At 39.4% G+C, this 13,477-nt stretch overlaps 1 protein-coding gene across 2 annotated transcripts in view; it reads left to right on the top strand.

Moving 5' to 3' along the window:
• dst (dystonin) overlaps positions 1 to 13,477 on the top strand; it is a 103,707-nt gene that overhangs the window by 8,720 nt on the left and 81,510 nt on the right. For both annotated transcript variants that reach the window (XM_087850256.1, XM_087850255.1), the window contains exon 5: positions 13,066 to 13,127. In XM_087850256.1, the coding sequence (XP_087706382.1) occupies positions 13,066 to 13,127 (62 nt within the window). The remainder of the gene's footprint in view (positions 1 to 13,065; positions 13,128 to 13,477) is intronic.

Raw genomic sequence — 13,477 nt, 5'->3', positions numbered from 1 at the left:
GGACTTATTGATATTATTCTGCACAGAATTGTTTGGACAGACAGACCCTGGTTAAAACTTGAGGTTTGTTTGTGAGTTTTCTTATAGCCAATCTACTTTGGTTACGTTCTGCACTTCATCGGAGAAAAAAAACAACAAACTTAGTAAAAGATTTTCAATATTTATTTACCAGAGTCTGTCAAAGAAAGCAGAAACACATTACTTATGAGCTGAAGTGATTCTTTACAAAGTTCTGGATTGTTTGCATTTGCAGTTTTACACAACAGGAGCAGTTTGATGAAATTACTGGATTGAGTTGCCTTAATAAGTCGTGTTTATAAGCGGATGATGCCCATATGGAAAAGAAATAGAAAAAACTTATAAAAGACTTGCATCAGATGTGGCCTACTTCATATAGTGAATCATATAAGGCTTATATGATTATGATATTGTTTTAGTAAGTATCCAAAACATACAAGTTTCATTTATATAATTTTTCAAGGGATCTTATATCTGTTTTCACTCTTGTATGCTCTTCATACAAGTTTCACACAAGAAGGATACAAACTTTATAAGATTTATATACATCTTTTCCATATGGGTAATGCTGATAAATATCTTTAAATCAATCCTGTGCAACCTTTTGTTCATTAAGTATGTTGTTTTCTTCAGAGCTGAGACATTTTTCCATTGGACGTTGTCTAAAAATCGCTTTGTTTTTTATTTATTTCCAGTTAATACGATCACAGCCTGAAGCGTCTCTCCATGTGATGGCCAGAGTATCAAAGAGGCGCTTTTTCATAGCAAATTCATCAACAGTAACTAAGCAAACACAGACCAGTAAACAGAAAAGCCAGTGAGCAGGCTAAGAGACAGATTTTTGTTTGTTTTGTTTTCATTTTTACCTGTTGAAATTCAGGCAGTTGTTATATTAATCTACGCACACTAGGCCTCCGTGACGTGAGGAAACATTTCGGTGTGCGATAACATTTCTCAGTAGTGCAGTGATGACAAGATTTGTGACAAGTAAACAAATAATGAAGTGTGCATGTTAAGTATACACTTCTATACTGTGCCTTCAGCTTTAAGACTTAACCATGAATACTCTGCGCTCACTGAATAAATCTATTAGATAAATTATGTCAAACATGTTATTAGTGAAAATAGAATAGTGGTGCAGTTTTGATGGTCCTTGTCAGCTTAGGGCTTTCTGTGTGGAGTTTGCATGTCCTCCCTTTGTTTCTGTTGGTTTTCAGTGGATGCTCTGCCTTCCTCCCACCGTCCAAACACGCTTGTTAAGATAATTGGTGATTGGTGTGTATTATCTGCGATGGACTGGTGCTCTGTACCCCGCCTCTTGCCCTATGACATCTTGGATAGGCTCCTGCAACCTCTAAGAAGATAAGCAGTTAAAAAAAAATGGATGGGTAGATAATGCTGCACTGGGTCACTGCTGAGTGTGAATGCTTTGTTCAGTAAATAATAACTTTTATAATTGTTTGGTATCAGTTATGTATTTATCACTCATGCTTATATTTCAAACACAAGCAACGTATACGTTTATTATGCTGATTATTGTCCTTACAGTTTTGGCTTTAATATATTATATTACCTTCTGTACACTTTACCATTGAAGAGTTAAATCAATTTACAAACATACTGTGGTTCTGAGCTAATGTGAGTTCACAGGTCTTAGAATTGCCACAATTGCCATCAAATGAGGGGAAGTATGTTGCTGTTATTATACCTGATGTAGGAATGTGGCACTAATTAGGTACTTGCACTAATAATATGTTAAACAGAGCGACTGCTTTGGGTTGAACTGAAATTCAATGCAAGGTACACATACAAAAGACTGTAAACTTGAGGAATGAGTTAAAGACATGTTTTTTAGAAACATGCAGTGCTTAATGGCACTGGGCAGTGGCTGTATGGGATCACACTGTTCTAGCAGAGACTGCTTGGTAGGCTGTCAGGATGAAGGGGCCATTGGGTTTCTTAACAGCTGATGATCCTTCGAAATCAGGAAAGATTTAATGGATTAAACGTTTGGTGGTTCAGTCAGCTTTTCTTGCAGTTCATTTTGTTCTTAAGACGTTTGATGGCCTGGATGGTTTTATTACATTGGAGGAACAGTGTATTTTGAAATAAGAACCCCACATGCACATGTTTTGCCTGCTGATAAAGGAGAGTCTTGCTGGAAATGTTTATTTAACCAGTAAACCTTACAGTACACATACATTTTTTTTTTTTGCAGATTTTAACAAAGCACATTACACAAAATCCTCCAATTTTGTAATAAATTTTCAAGAAGATGTGTATTGTAACCAGCTAGGTACTAAAAATGTGTGTTATTTGCAAGTACTCATACAAAGCACTGAACCAGTCTTTAGGATGCCTGTTCTGTTTTTTATTAGGGTGTGGTCTGCCAGTGTGTCTGTCAGGTTTCTCTCTGTGAGTCTCTGTGCTCTTCATTATGACTTGCAGGACTATTGCAGATACTTAAAAATATCTTCATATGATTTAAGCTAACCCCTTTTAATATTTTTATTGCCTTGTTTTATCACACACAGAGGCAAGTGAGAGCTTTGCATGTTTTGCACAGTCACTGCCTTTGTCCACCCTCCTGGGCTGTGCAGCCCAACCCCTCTGCTCTATGTCGACAGCCCACTCATCACATTCAAATGGCCTAGTGGCCCACACACAAAGCAGGCTGGCTGTATGGAGACAGTCTGCTACCGTACAAAAGATACTTTGTTTTAATGGAAGCAAGATACAAGTTGCAGACACATGTTCATGTGCCATGGTGATTAAGGTGACACTCCTGAAATTCATTTATTTATAGGAATTTATTTAAAGGAAGAAAATAAGGTTTGCCCTGCCATATTATGCATCTGATAGCTGCAGATTCATGTGATCGTGACTGAAAAATTACATTAGATTTCTGGATCAGTTTCTGATTTCAGCTTTATCATCTTTTTCTTTTTTTTTCCGCGCTCTGTTCGGCATTGTTGTCTTGAATTGTTGTCTGAAGGCCAAAAAATGACAAACAGATGTACTTTCACAAGTGAAGCCTTACGGCTTTCACTATAATTGTCCACTTGATAGTCATATTTTATTAGAACTTAAGTAGTTTTTTATTTTTATTTTGGAAAATTACAACCATAACGGACAAGACTGGGGGGCGGAAAAGGGGAAAAAAAGGAAAGAAAAGTTGGGAAGAAAGTTAAAAGAAGGAAAAGAAGGGAAAATAAAGGAGATGAAAAGGGATAAAGAAAGAAAAACACTGCTTCAACAGCTGTTGAGGAAAAGAAGCAGAGCAACCACAGCAACAACCAATATATGCATAAAAAACAATGTTACTGGAAAACACACAGTAATAATACAAGATTTTTTAGAGGCAGCAGCAGCCCAAGATAGTGTGTGTTTGTCAGTACCTGCGTGAAAACCTGTGTGAACACTTTTATGTACACCTGTTTGTGTGAGTGCGCTTGTGTTCGTAAGGTTTCTCCATGTAAGTGGGTAGCTGAGGACCTGAAGCAGGCAAGAAGGAGACCTGGGCCCCAGACATCCTCAGGCCTCCCAGAGCATGAGAGCCTCAGTAGGACCACCGCAGGTACTACCGCGGCCCCGACTCAGAGAAGAGCAGAGGAGAGACCCAGCATCCATGTTGCAGAAGCACCAGATGGCTGCAGTGGTGCACTGGAAGCCAGCTATCCCAGAGTAGACCGAGCTCTGGGCCCAGAGACCCGAGACCCAAGGGCACCCCAGCCCCTAACAGAGGCTCAGCCCCTAGCCCCTAGCAGAGGCTCACTCCCAAGGCCCACCAAGTGGCCCTTGGGAGTGAGCCAGTACACACCAGAGCACCCAGCCCCAGAGCCCGAGAAGTACTAATGCACCAGTCCATGGGGACACTGCCATTGGCCACTGGCAAGGAATGTGGCTTGGGAAAATAGGCCCCATACCTGGGGGAGCCTGAGATGTTCTAAGAGAGAGGGAGAGTCTAACATGTGACCTGACACCAGACAAACAAGCATACACAGACACAAGCATGCATCCCCTCTATCACATACACATACACACACTCTCACACACACCCAACATGGAGGCACACAGAAATGGACGACGTACACACTCTCACACTCTCCATACCCTCAGAGTGCTCTCAGTTTTGTTTTGCAGGTTTTGCCAAGATGCATTCCTAGATCATACTGCTTCTTATCTACAGTCAGTAAACAAATGCCTGATTATTTTCTTGCTATTGGCCAGTACATATTGCTTACAGCAAGTGCTAAAGCATGATGTTGTTCTTGCTGCGAGGTCCTTCACTGATCTAATCAATAAATCTCATTTCAAAAAAGCATAACAACTCTTAAAACACTTCTTTACTATTCTATCTATCTATCTATCTATCTATCTATCTATCTATCTATCTATCTATCTATCTATCTATCTATCTATCTATCTATCTATCTATCTATCTATCTATCTATCTATCTATCTATCTATCTATCTACCTACCTACCTATCTATCTATCTATCTGTCTGTCTGTCTGTCTGTCTGTCTGTCTCATAAGTTGTAATATAGCTTTACTGCAGTCCAGTGTCGTTGCATTAAAACAAATCTGTGCCTGAGCACAATACATGCTCTCTGTTGTATTTATATGTTGTCATGGTGATGAGACCAGCATGACTGAACCTCATTCCACAGGCCCGCTTAGCTCCGCTTACATGAGATCATCTTGTGAGTCTCTGTGTCCCACCCCTGACTCATGCTCTGGAGCCTTTCCTCTCCCGCTCCAGCAGCAACACCCTTCTCTCCCAAATGCAGTCGTTGCTGGGAAGCAGTGCCACAGTGGCGCAGTGGCAAGAGGAAGCAGCTTTCCTTGCTCCATGTTTTAAAGTGGAACAGCCATTAAATGACTTGTTCCATTGCTTTTTGTTTTGCCTTCACATCACGAAACCTGCTGGTTAAAAACCATTTCAATGCTCTTGTGATTATCCTTATACCTCGTGTAACTGCTGAAAATGAAAACATTATAAATTCATATTAGATTTAGCTATTGCTATGCTCACTTGTAAGAAATTAATGTAGCATATAAGCTTTGCAATAATGGCAAATTAGTGGAAAAACCTGAATGAATGCACGGGGATACCTGCTTTTGTACAGCGTGAAGGGAATCATTGTTTTGACTGAAAGCGGAATGGTGCTAATCATATCTTATTATTCCTTATGAAGAAGTATCTGTGGGGAAAAAAAGGTAGAGTTATTTAGTAAGGACCACTGAACCACCTTATAGATACTATTGAATATTCTGTCTCTTTTAATATTGTAAGAACAAATCTAGATAATTCTTAGCTTTGTGTATCTTATACAGTAGAACTATGCATCCATCCATCCATCCATCCATTCATTCTCTTCTGCTTATCCAATTTAGGGTTGAAGGAGGGGTTACAACTGTCCCAGATACCATATGGTGAAAGGCAGGGTATACCCAGGACAGGTTGCCAGTCTGTCACAGGGTTAGCACAGAGAAGCAGACAACTATTTGCACTCACATTGACACCTATGAGCAGTTTAGAATCACCAGTTAACCTAACCCCAGTAACTACATGACTTTGGACTGTGAGAGGAAGCCCGAGTACCTGGAGAGAAACTGGGACAAAATAATTCAGCATGATGGAAAAATGTGGCTTTGTTTAATTTTGTTTTATTCTTATGGTCTGTAAAACAGTGTGAATTGTGAATCTGTGTTTCTTTAATTTCAAAAAAGAAAAAGAATCAGTTGTTGATGTTGAGTGGTCATTGTTTTACAACAGTGGAGAGCAGCAAAATTTGAGTGCGATCTGGGTGACGTCTCAATTAGGACGCTGGCAAACGTTGTGTCGGGCAAACCTGGTCAACAAAGTTATGAGATGGGCTTGATGTGTGTTATGACAAGTGTTTTGTGGGCTACATATAGAGTGAACCTGTGGCTGATTCACCCTGAGTCAATGGTCTTAGTCAAGGCCAAATATGGCCCACAGAAATCTACAGATATGGGCCACATTTGAGCCAAATATTCATTGGAGTCATGGTCCAATAAGGCAGGTGCAGCTGCTGCACAAATGGAAGCTATTGGATTGTTTGCAGCTGTGTGTGTGTGAGTGAGTGTGTTTTCAAGCAAGTGCTGTAAGTCTGTATTTATGTGCCATTAGCTATCATTAATGGCTTTCTGTTTCCTCTGCTGGATTTCGCTGAGTACCTGAGTAGTTACAGCTCATGTCTGTGGGTACGCTGCCAGCTTCATCTTTATGCTCCATTTGTATTTCATCAAGGGTCAGCTCACCCGTGGGTGTAGCAGGGCACACCATTATTACACCAGAAATGGTGAGAATAGTCATTAATTATTATTTTCTGTCTGTGTAGTCAGCTAATATTGCAGCTACTGCACGTTTTCAGAAAGCGATGGCTCTTTTAATTTAATGATATGCAGCATTGGTTCATGCTGTCCCGTTGTCCCTGCCTGCACTTTCTCAGCAGCAGTTGTAGGAAAGGAGTCATAAACAAAATAATATTATGGTTTCTTCTTTACTTTACTCTCTTCACTTTAAAAAAGCAAAGACTGACTGAACAGACTACTCTGAAGGCTTGGCAACCTGTTCCAGTCACATACCTCTGTCTTTGCCCTACCCTACTGGCTACAATATTTCACTTACAAAGAATGGGAAAAATGCACCTTCCGGTATCTCCCCCTCTATGATGTTTTTCTGTCTTTGTTTACACCAGGAACAATGATGTCAGCGTGCCTATAAAACACACACTGGTTGCAGCTGATCATATTGAACTGAGCCACCAGTCGTCCTCTGTTGTGATTCAGCTTATACAAACCTCCAATTTATAGTTTGACAGGCATAAGCTGTTGAATAATAGAATCAGTAATATTAGGTTGCTGTAAGTTGCAAGAGATTTGATGTTTAAGGGCTGACAGTCTCTCGGTCCTATCACTATTTTTTTCTGATTTGATTGACTGTGGTATGTGTCATGTGTCTCTTTCATAGCTCCATCACCATCAGATTAACATTTCATTTTAGTTTGGATTATGAGTTATGGCCCTCAAAGCTATACCAACTTAGCCGTAGATTGTGTTTATCACTAATTAGGAAATGCTAGTATGCTATTTAGGGCAATATGCTAAGATAGCAAATATGGTATGTATTTGGTAAACATTCTGACTCGCCATTGTCTTTATGTGCATGTTCGCTTCAGAAGCATAATGTTAGTAGAAGAAAAGGCAGTTGAAGTAGTAGTTTAGACTGTTTTTCCTCTACTTAATCTATTTTTTTGGTAATAAAAAATAATTAAAATAATTAGCAAAACGTGCAAAATAAGAAATTGAAAATGCAGTTAAAGTATCAAATAATAGTAAGTAGCCACGTTTTGCATCTCCATATAGATTTTTTGGGAGGTAGAAAAATAGCTCAAAAATGTCTCTTTCGATAGCAAAGGTTGCCGACCTTCGTTCGACAAAAACCAGGGGTCACCAGCATGTTGGTGTTTTGCTCAAAGCGCCACTCTTCTAATGTGCAGCCTCACAAAGCCACAGCTGTAGGCCACGAGTGTGCACTCTTGCTTCGAAACATAATAAGCGTTTAAATAATAAACACTATAATTATGATGTAGAGTGATATAATAAATATATAATAAATATATTTATTTCAACATTTTCAAAAGAAACACGCAAAGACTGAATAGGTTTTGTCCTAATGGAGCATTTAGTGAAAGGTTTATTTTTTTTTAAATTTTTTTAATGTATGTTAGTGTATGAGCAGGATCACTACTGTGTGTGTGGAGGAGGGCCTTATCATTTGAATTATTTGAGGGTATTTTTTTTTAAATGACCAGAGTCACTATTAAATAAAGGTGCAATGGTTTACCTTGTAGTCTAAATAAAGCACACAGGCCTTTGCTTACTGAAGTGGCTGCAGCATAAGAGCTGTGAAAGGAGGCCGTTTAGCAAGAACGTTCAGTGGGTCCTCGTCAGTGGGTTGAAGGTTGAGTGCTCTTGAGTTTAGGCTTCATGTTTGTTTTTATTTCCTTCACATATGAGAGCAAAGGGATTACACAGGGTGGACTGTGATGGGTAGAGCTTTCTTTGCTCCTCTCAGAATGTGAGGATATTTTAGGCATTGTGACATAACAAAATACCAAAGGGTGTCCCTGTCCTTCTCTGCCAGATGTTCTCAGGAAAACTGAAATTCATCTGTTTGTGTTTCTGCTTCTGTTTAAACAGAATTATGAAATTACAAACTGAACAGCCAGTCAAAGGGTAGGCTGTGCTACTGCTGGGTTGATTTTCCATTTTCTGAACGTCAGTTGAAAGCAAATTAGAATCTGAATTGTTTATTTGGGTACAAAATCAGTGTCACGTGTTGAATATGTAGTTTTGAATATGCAAATTCGATGCTGGAGAACATATCATAGGATTTGATCCGTTTTGTTTTGCGCTACATCAATCAGATTCCAAAATCAAAGGATACAAACTTATACAACTTTAATCTCTGTTCAAATAAATACATTCACTTCTATTACAAGGACAACTTCGCTTCACTCATCTTTGCGTGGCAGAAAATGAAGGATGTCACCTGAGTGGCACAGATTATGTAGCCTGCAGTTGCAGGGGCAGCATGGTTTAGGGTTGTAGCTATTTATAGCCATGCACATGTGCTTTGCTGAGGTCTACAAATAAGTGTCTCAGGCTGACCGTTCGAATGCTGTGGGTGGACTCTTGGCTTGCACTGGGCTTGGACTGCAGACCGAGTGCACACAGGCCTCACAACAGTGTTATGCTCATCATCTAGTTTTATACAAGACTGGCTGCTGTGGCTAATGATTCACAGCACTGCTGTTTGCTGTCATTGTTAAAAGAAACTATTCACTTGAATATGTTCACATACTGCGATGTAAGACTGTGCAGTAAACAACACCTTAATTACTACCAGTTTGACTTCCTGCCTCGGTGTAAATTTGCTCATCGGAAGAAGGTTTTGATAAATGCATTCTGTAGACATCGCCTGAGGTTGTAGACGTTAGGATGGTGGTTTGTCGGGTTGGGCTTTCTACAACTTGTTATCCTTCAAACATCAACCGTTTAAAGTCAGAGGTCACAATCCAGTTATCCGGTTCCCAGACTTTTGGTGGAGGTGAATCATCTACCAAAGTGAGAACATTTAAACAGACACGTACAAGCAATCACACACTGTAAGTTTAATTACTTTGCAAAGGTTTCCGAACATCATGCATCTACTACCTCAAGTATTGAGTTATTAATTCGTTCATATGATGTTTTCCTCACTTTCTTACTTATTTATTGACAATATCATAGTTTTTGGCATCATTCAGATAACTGCTAAAATGAACTGCATGGATGTTGTGTGTCACTGATGTAACTGAATGGGGTTGAGCCAGTATATTAAAGAGATTTCATCTACATACTCAAATGATATACTAATTCAGTATTTCAGTAATAAATAACACATGTTTGAGTCATTACTGAAATGCTGTATCAGTATCTACATGTTGACTTGTGACAGACAGGCGATGTGTCCAGGGTGCACCCTCCCAACCACCCTGTGACAGCTGGAACAGGCTCCCACAAACCTGAACTGGATAAGTGGAAGAAAGTAGATGGCTCACGTTTGCACAGCATTGTTTTAGCACAATAAGGCCTCAGCCACACAGGCCAAGAGCATGGCCAGCAACCTTCTGGGAAAAATGTGTATTGCTGGACCGGTTGGTGAGCAGCTGCTGGCTGTCAGTGGATCACAAAGTCACAGTGTGTGCTAGCAATCGCTAGCAGGGGTCACTTTGACCGTGTGCAAGCACTCGGCAACCAATCTTCTCAAACGACCTGTGGTTGTCAGGGGTGTCATTGACCAGTCTCTACATCTGTGTCACTGGAACCTTAAATGCGGCACCGCATATAAGGTGAAACAAAAGTCCAAGCAGTGCAATCATAGAATTTATTAACTGTAATAAGTAAGTGTGCGGTAAGGCTGATAAAGTTTTATATCATGAGGAGACGTTTGTATAAACACATTAGGTCTGACTTTAGTTTAGAGGGGCAGAGATTGAGTACTTGCTGTTTAATATCTGATCTTCACTGATTTCATAGACAAATAATATGTCACTAGAATTATAAGGCATACTTTTCAGGCTGTGCTCATAGAGTACTTTTATTCTTGTTAAGTCCTCAAGAGGGCACCATACCACTAAACTCACTTTAATAATATTTAGGAAGCTTATTTACAGAAATGACTTGCTTTGTAGCACATAATAATATGCTAAATAGTTCATTATCTACTTATACTGTATTTAAACATGAATGGCAGCAATAATGTCAACCTGATTGCCATGCCGTGACATTTATTGATATGAGTGTATTGACTGTGCGCTATCAGTAATCTGTGAAGTATGTGAAATCATGCGCTCTAAGGTTATCTGTTACTGACTGTGATTGAAAGCTGGTTGATGACACTTCTTCTGGCTCCTGACCTCTGCTCTGAGCTGGAGAGTTTCCTGGAAAACTTGCCCAGTCAATCTATATTAATGAGCTTTTCAGGAGAGGTTTATGCATTATGCAGCAGAGAGCTTAGACATGGGCATTACACACCAAATTGGTGTCCTGCTGCAGAGTGCACTGCTTTATTTCTGTGTGATTCAGCTGCACGACGGAGTCACAGGGACATTCACATCAGCAATGACACAGCAGTGCTGCTGGGAAGGGGTTTCACTGCATCTCTCTCGCTTTTCCTTTCAGTTTGCTTCTCCTGATTAGTTTTGTTGCACTGTATCCTTTTTTTTAAATTCAGTCTTTGAGCTTTGTGCAGATTATCAAAAAAGCAATAGTTATCAGTCCAACCCACTTTTGAATTCTCAGCTGCTTTTAATCATGCACTATTTTTAGATGAGCTAAATGTACAAATCTGCAGAGAATACAGTCACAGAGCTCTGAAGGCGCCCGGTTCTGTAAATGCATGTTTCGAGCTTCATTATAAACCTGAAGGACTCTTTCCCTTCACATGCAAAGCTGCTATATCATTGAAAGGGGAGCTTATATACTATCTGTGCATCTTTCAGACTCTGTGACTCCACAGAGAATATGCTGTCCTTTATAAACTTAGGTAGATACAGAGTGGCTCAGTTCTTGTTAGAAACTAATGCTTTCAAGACACAGGATTACAATATTACAAACAAATATTATAGTTGTTTATCAACCAGCCATGCATTGCAATACAGTGTGTTGGATGTACGTTTCTGAAGCATCATTTGTCACAACAAGAGCACTTTCATTTTTTGTCTTATATAACTGTGATGTTCAGTATGATAAGAAAACAGATGAAGGACTTCAACTAAAAACTGTTATTATTCATGTTGCGTAATAGAAGGTGTTGGCCGTTCTTTGACTTAAAGTGTTCTCAGTTGTTTTTCCTGGAGTAAACATTTTAAGCCTTGGCGGCAGTTGAACAATAGAAAGATGATTATTTTTGCACTCTTGAAAATTGGGGCTCACAGTTGAGCATGTTTATGTTGCACAAGATGCATCTGATATGTGAAATAGTTAAGTGAGACATGATGTCATGAGAAAATGTGATACATGGCTTAAAGAAACTAGTTCTTCATTAATAGTCAGCTAACAAGGAGCATTTTCTCCGTTTTCCTTTTTTCCATGAGGCACACTGACTTTCTTATATGATTTTTGAGCGCTGCTGCTAGATAAACAGTGAACCACATGGAAACCAAAATTAGAATGGAAAACCTGACAGGACTCGTTCTGGAAGTTTGATGAGAGAGAGAGTCACAGCTAGAGCCCTAGAGGGTGGTTGGCAAGCAGGCGAGAAGAGGGAGACCGTTGCTGCTGCCTCTTCTTCAGTCACTTATCCGCATGGCATCTGTGTACCTGGATCGCGATCCTCTCGACAGCCCTCAGGAAGGCGTGCAGACAATGAAGTACCGCCTAAAGACAGAGAGGGAACGTAGGGAGCGCTTGGTAGCGCTAATGTGCTGCATGGGTTAGTGTTCGTCTTACTGGTTTTTGTCATTTCCTTAAAAAGATTAGTCATGCCTGTACTTGCTTCTTACTAACTGCAGGTAAAATGTCCTTACGCAAAACTTATTTTGCAAGCCTAATCTTCCACGCTGAAGATTAGTAAAGACAGGAGGTTATCTGTGTTGTTCGTCTGCATTAAGAGCTTCAGGCTTCCACAGTGTTGCTGGAATGAATGTGATCTGGCCGACAGATGGTGTAGTCATGTTATTGATTGAGCATGTGAGTTTTTTTCTGTTCAATGAGGATAAGTTGCTGGAAGCTGGAAGATGTGGAATCAGGGGAAATGAGTCATAGCTGTAGTGACAGGATTGATTCTGGTTTGCCTCTGCCAATGAATGGACGTCCAACTCAAAGAAAAATATGATGAAAAATATTAAACAAGTCACTGTTTAGAAAAGAGTGTCGTTTTTCTCAGTCGTTATTATGTTACTGAGAAACATATTTTAAAACTTAACTCGATTTTTTAGTTTCCTTTTTTTTCTCATTTAATTGCATCCATTTGTTTCCTGGTTCCACCTATATGCCATTTTCTGCAAGAAGTCTGGCTGCTATGGTGACGCAAAACAAAAAACACTGTCATACAGTTATTTCTGTCTCTTTAGAGACACTGGGGCATATTTTCTCTACTTACTTTTCAACATGATTTTCATCAAAGCTGTAAATCCACAAACGAATATTACAGATTGACTTACTGGCACAGGAAAGATATGATTTTACTTGAAACACTTACAGCACATTTTAGAGGCCTGTCTGTGGGGAAAAACAACCACCTTTACCTTCATGCATACATTAGGGAAGATTTTATTTCACACTTTGCATAATGTAATCTATACAGCACTTGTTAGTGTCCTGTTGCTACTTTAAACACAAAGCATCCCAAGAGGTTATGTAGAATAGGTATACACAGCAAGATTAAGCTTCTTTAGTGGTGGCATTTACAAAAAGGGGTGTATGTTGCCAAAACACCAAATCTAAAGAAAGTGTTTTTTCTCTGCAGATGAAAGAGACAGAGTGCAAAAGAAGACGTTTACAAAATGGATAAACCAGCATCTGGTGAAGGTAAGAATCATTTCTGATTTATAAGTGCTTCTTTCGAACTTCTAAATTATTTTTTAATATCCCAATTTCTGTGTCCATGGCGTTTATAGATTCAGTCTGAATGCTTGTTAGTGTTCCAACATTTTTTCTCCACAGCAGCTTGAAAAACCATTTTCATGTTCTTCATTATTTATTGGCTAAGTAATATGACTTTCCCTGTTAGGTTTTAACACGTTAACATTTCTCCTCAGATGTTATTAAAGCTTATTAAAAGTCATTTAGAAGGACATGCTCTGCTGCACCATTGCAGCAAATGATTGCCTTTTGTTGACTCAGGAATTTGAAATGCTTACTGTGGCATTTTAATCTGT

Source organism: Neolamprologus brichardi, chromosome 13, assembly GCF_056152115.1.
Source record: "Neolamprologus brichardi isolate AB-2024 chromosome 13, ASM5615211v1, whole genome shotgun sequence".
NCBI lineage: Eukaryota > Metazoa > Chordata > Actinopteri > Cichliformes > Cichlidae > Neolamprologus > Neolamprologus brichardi.
The sequence above is the reverse complement of the archived record's forward strand: the minus strand, read 5'-3'. Positions and strand labels throughout refer to the sequence as shown.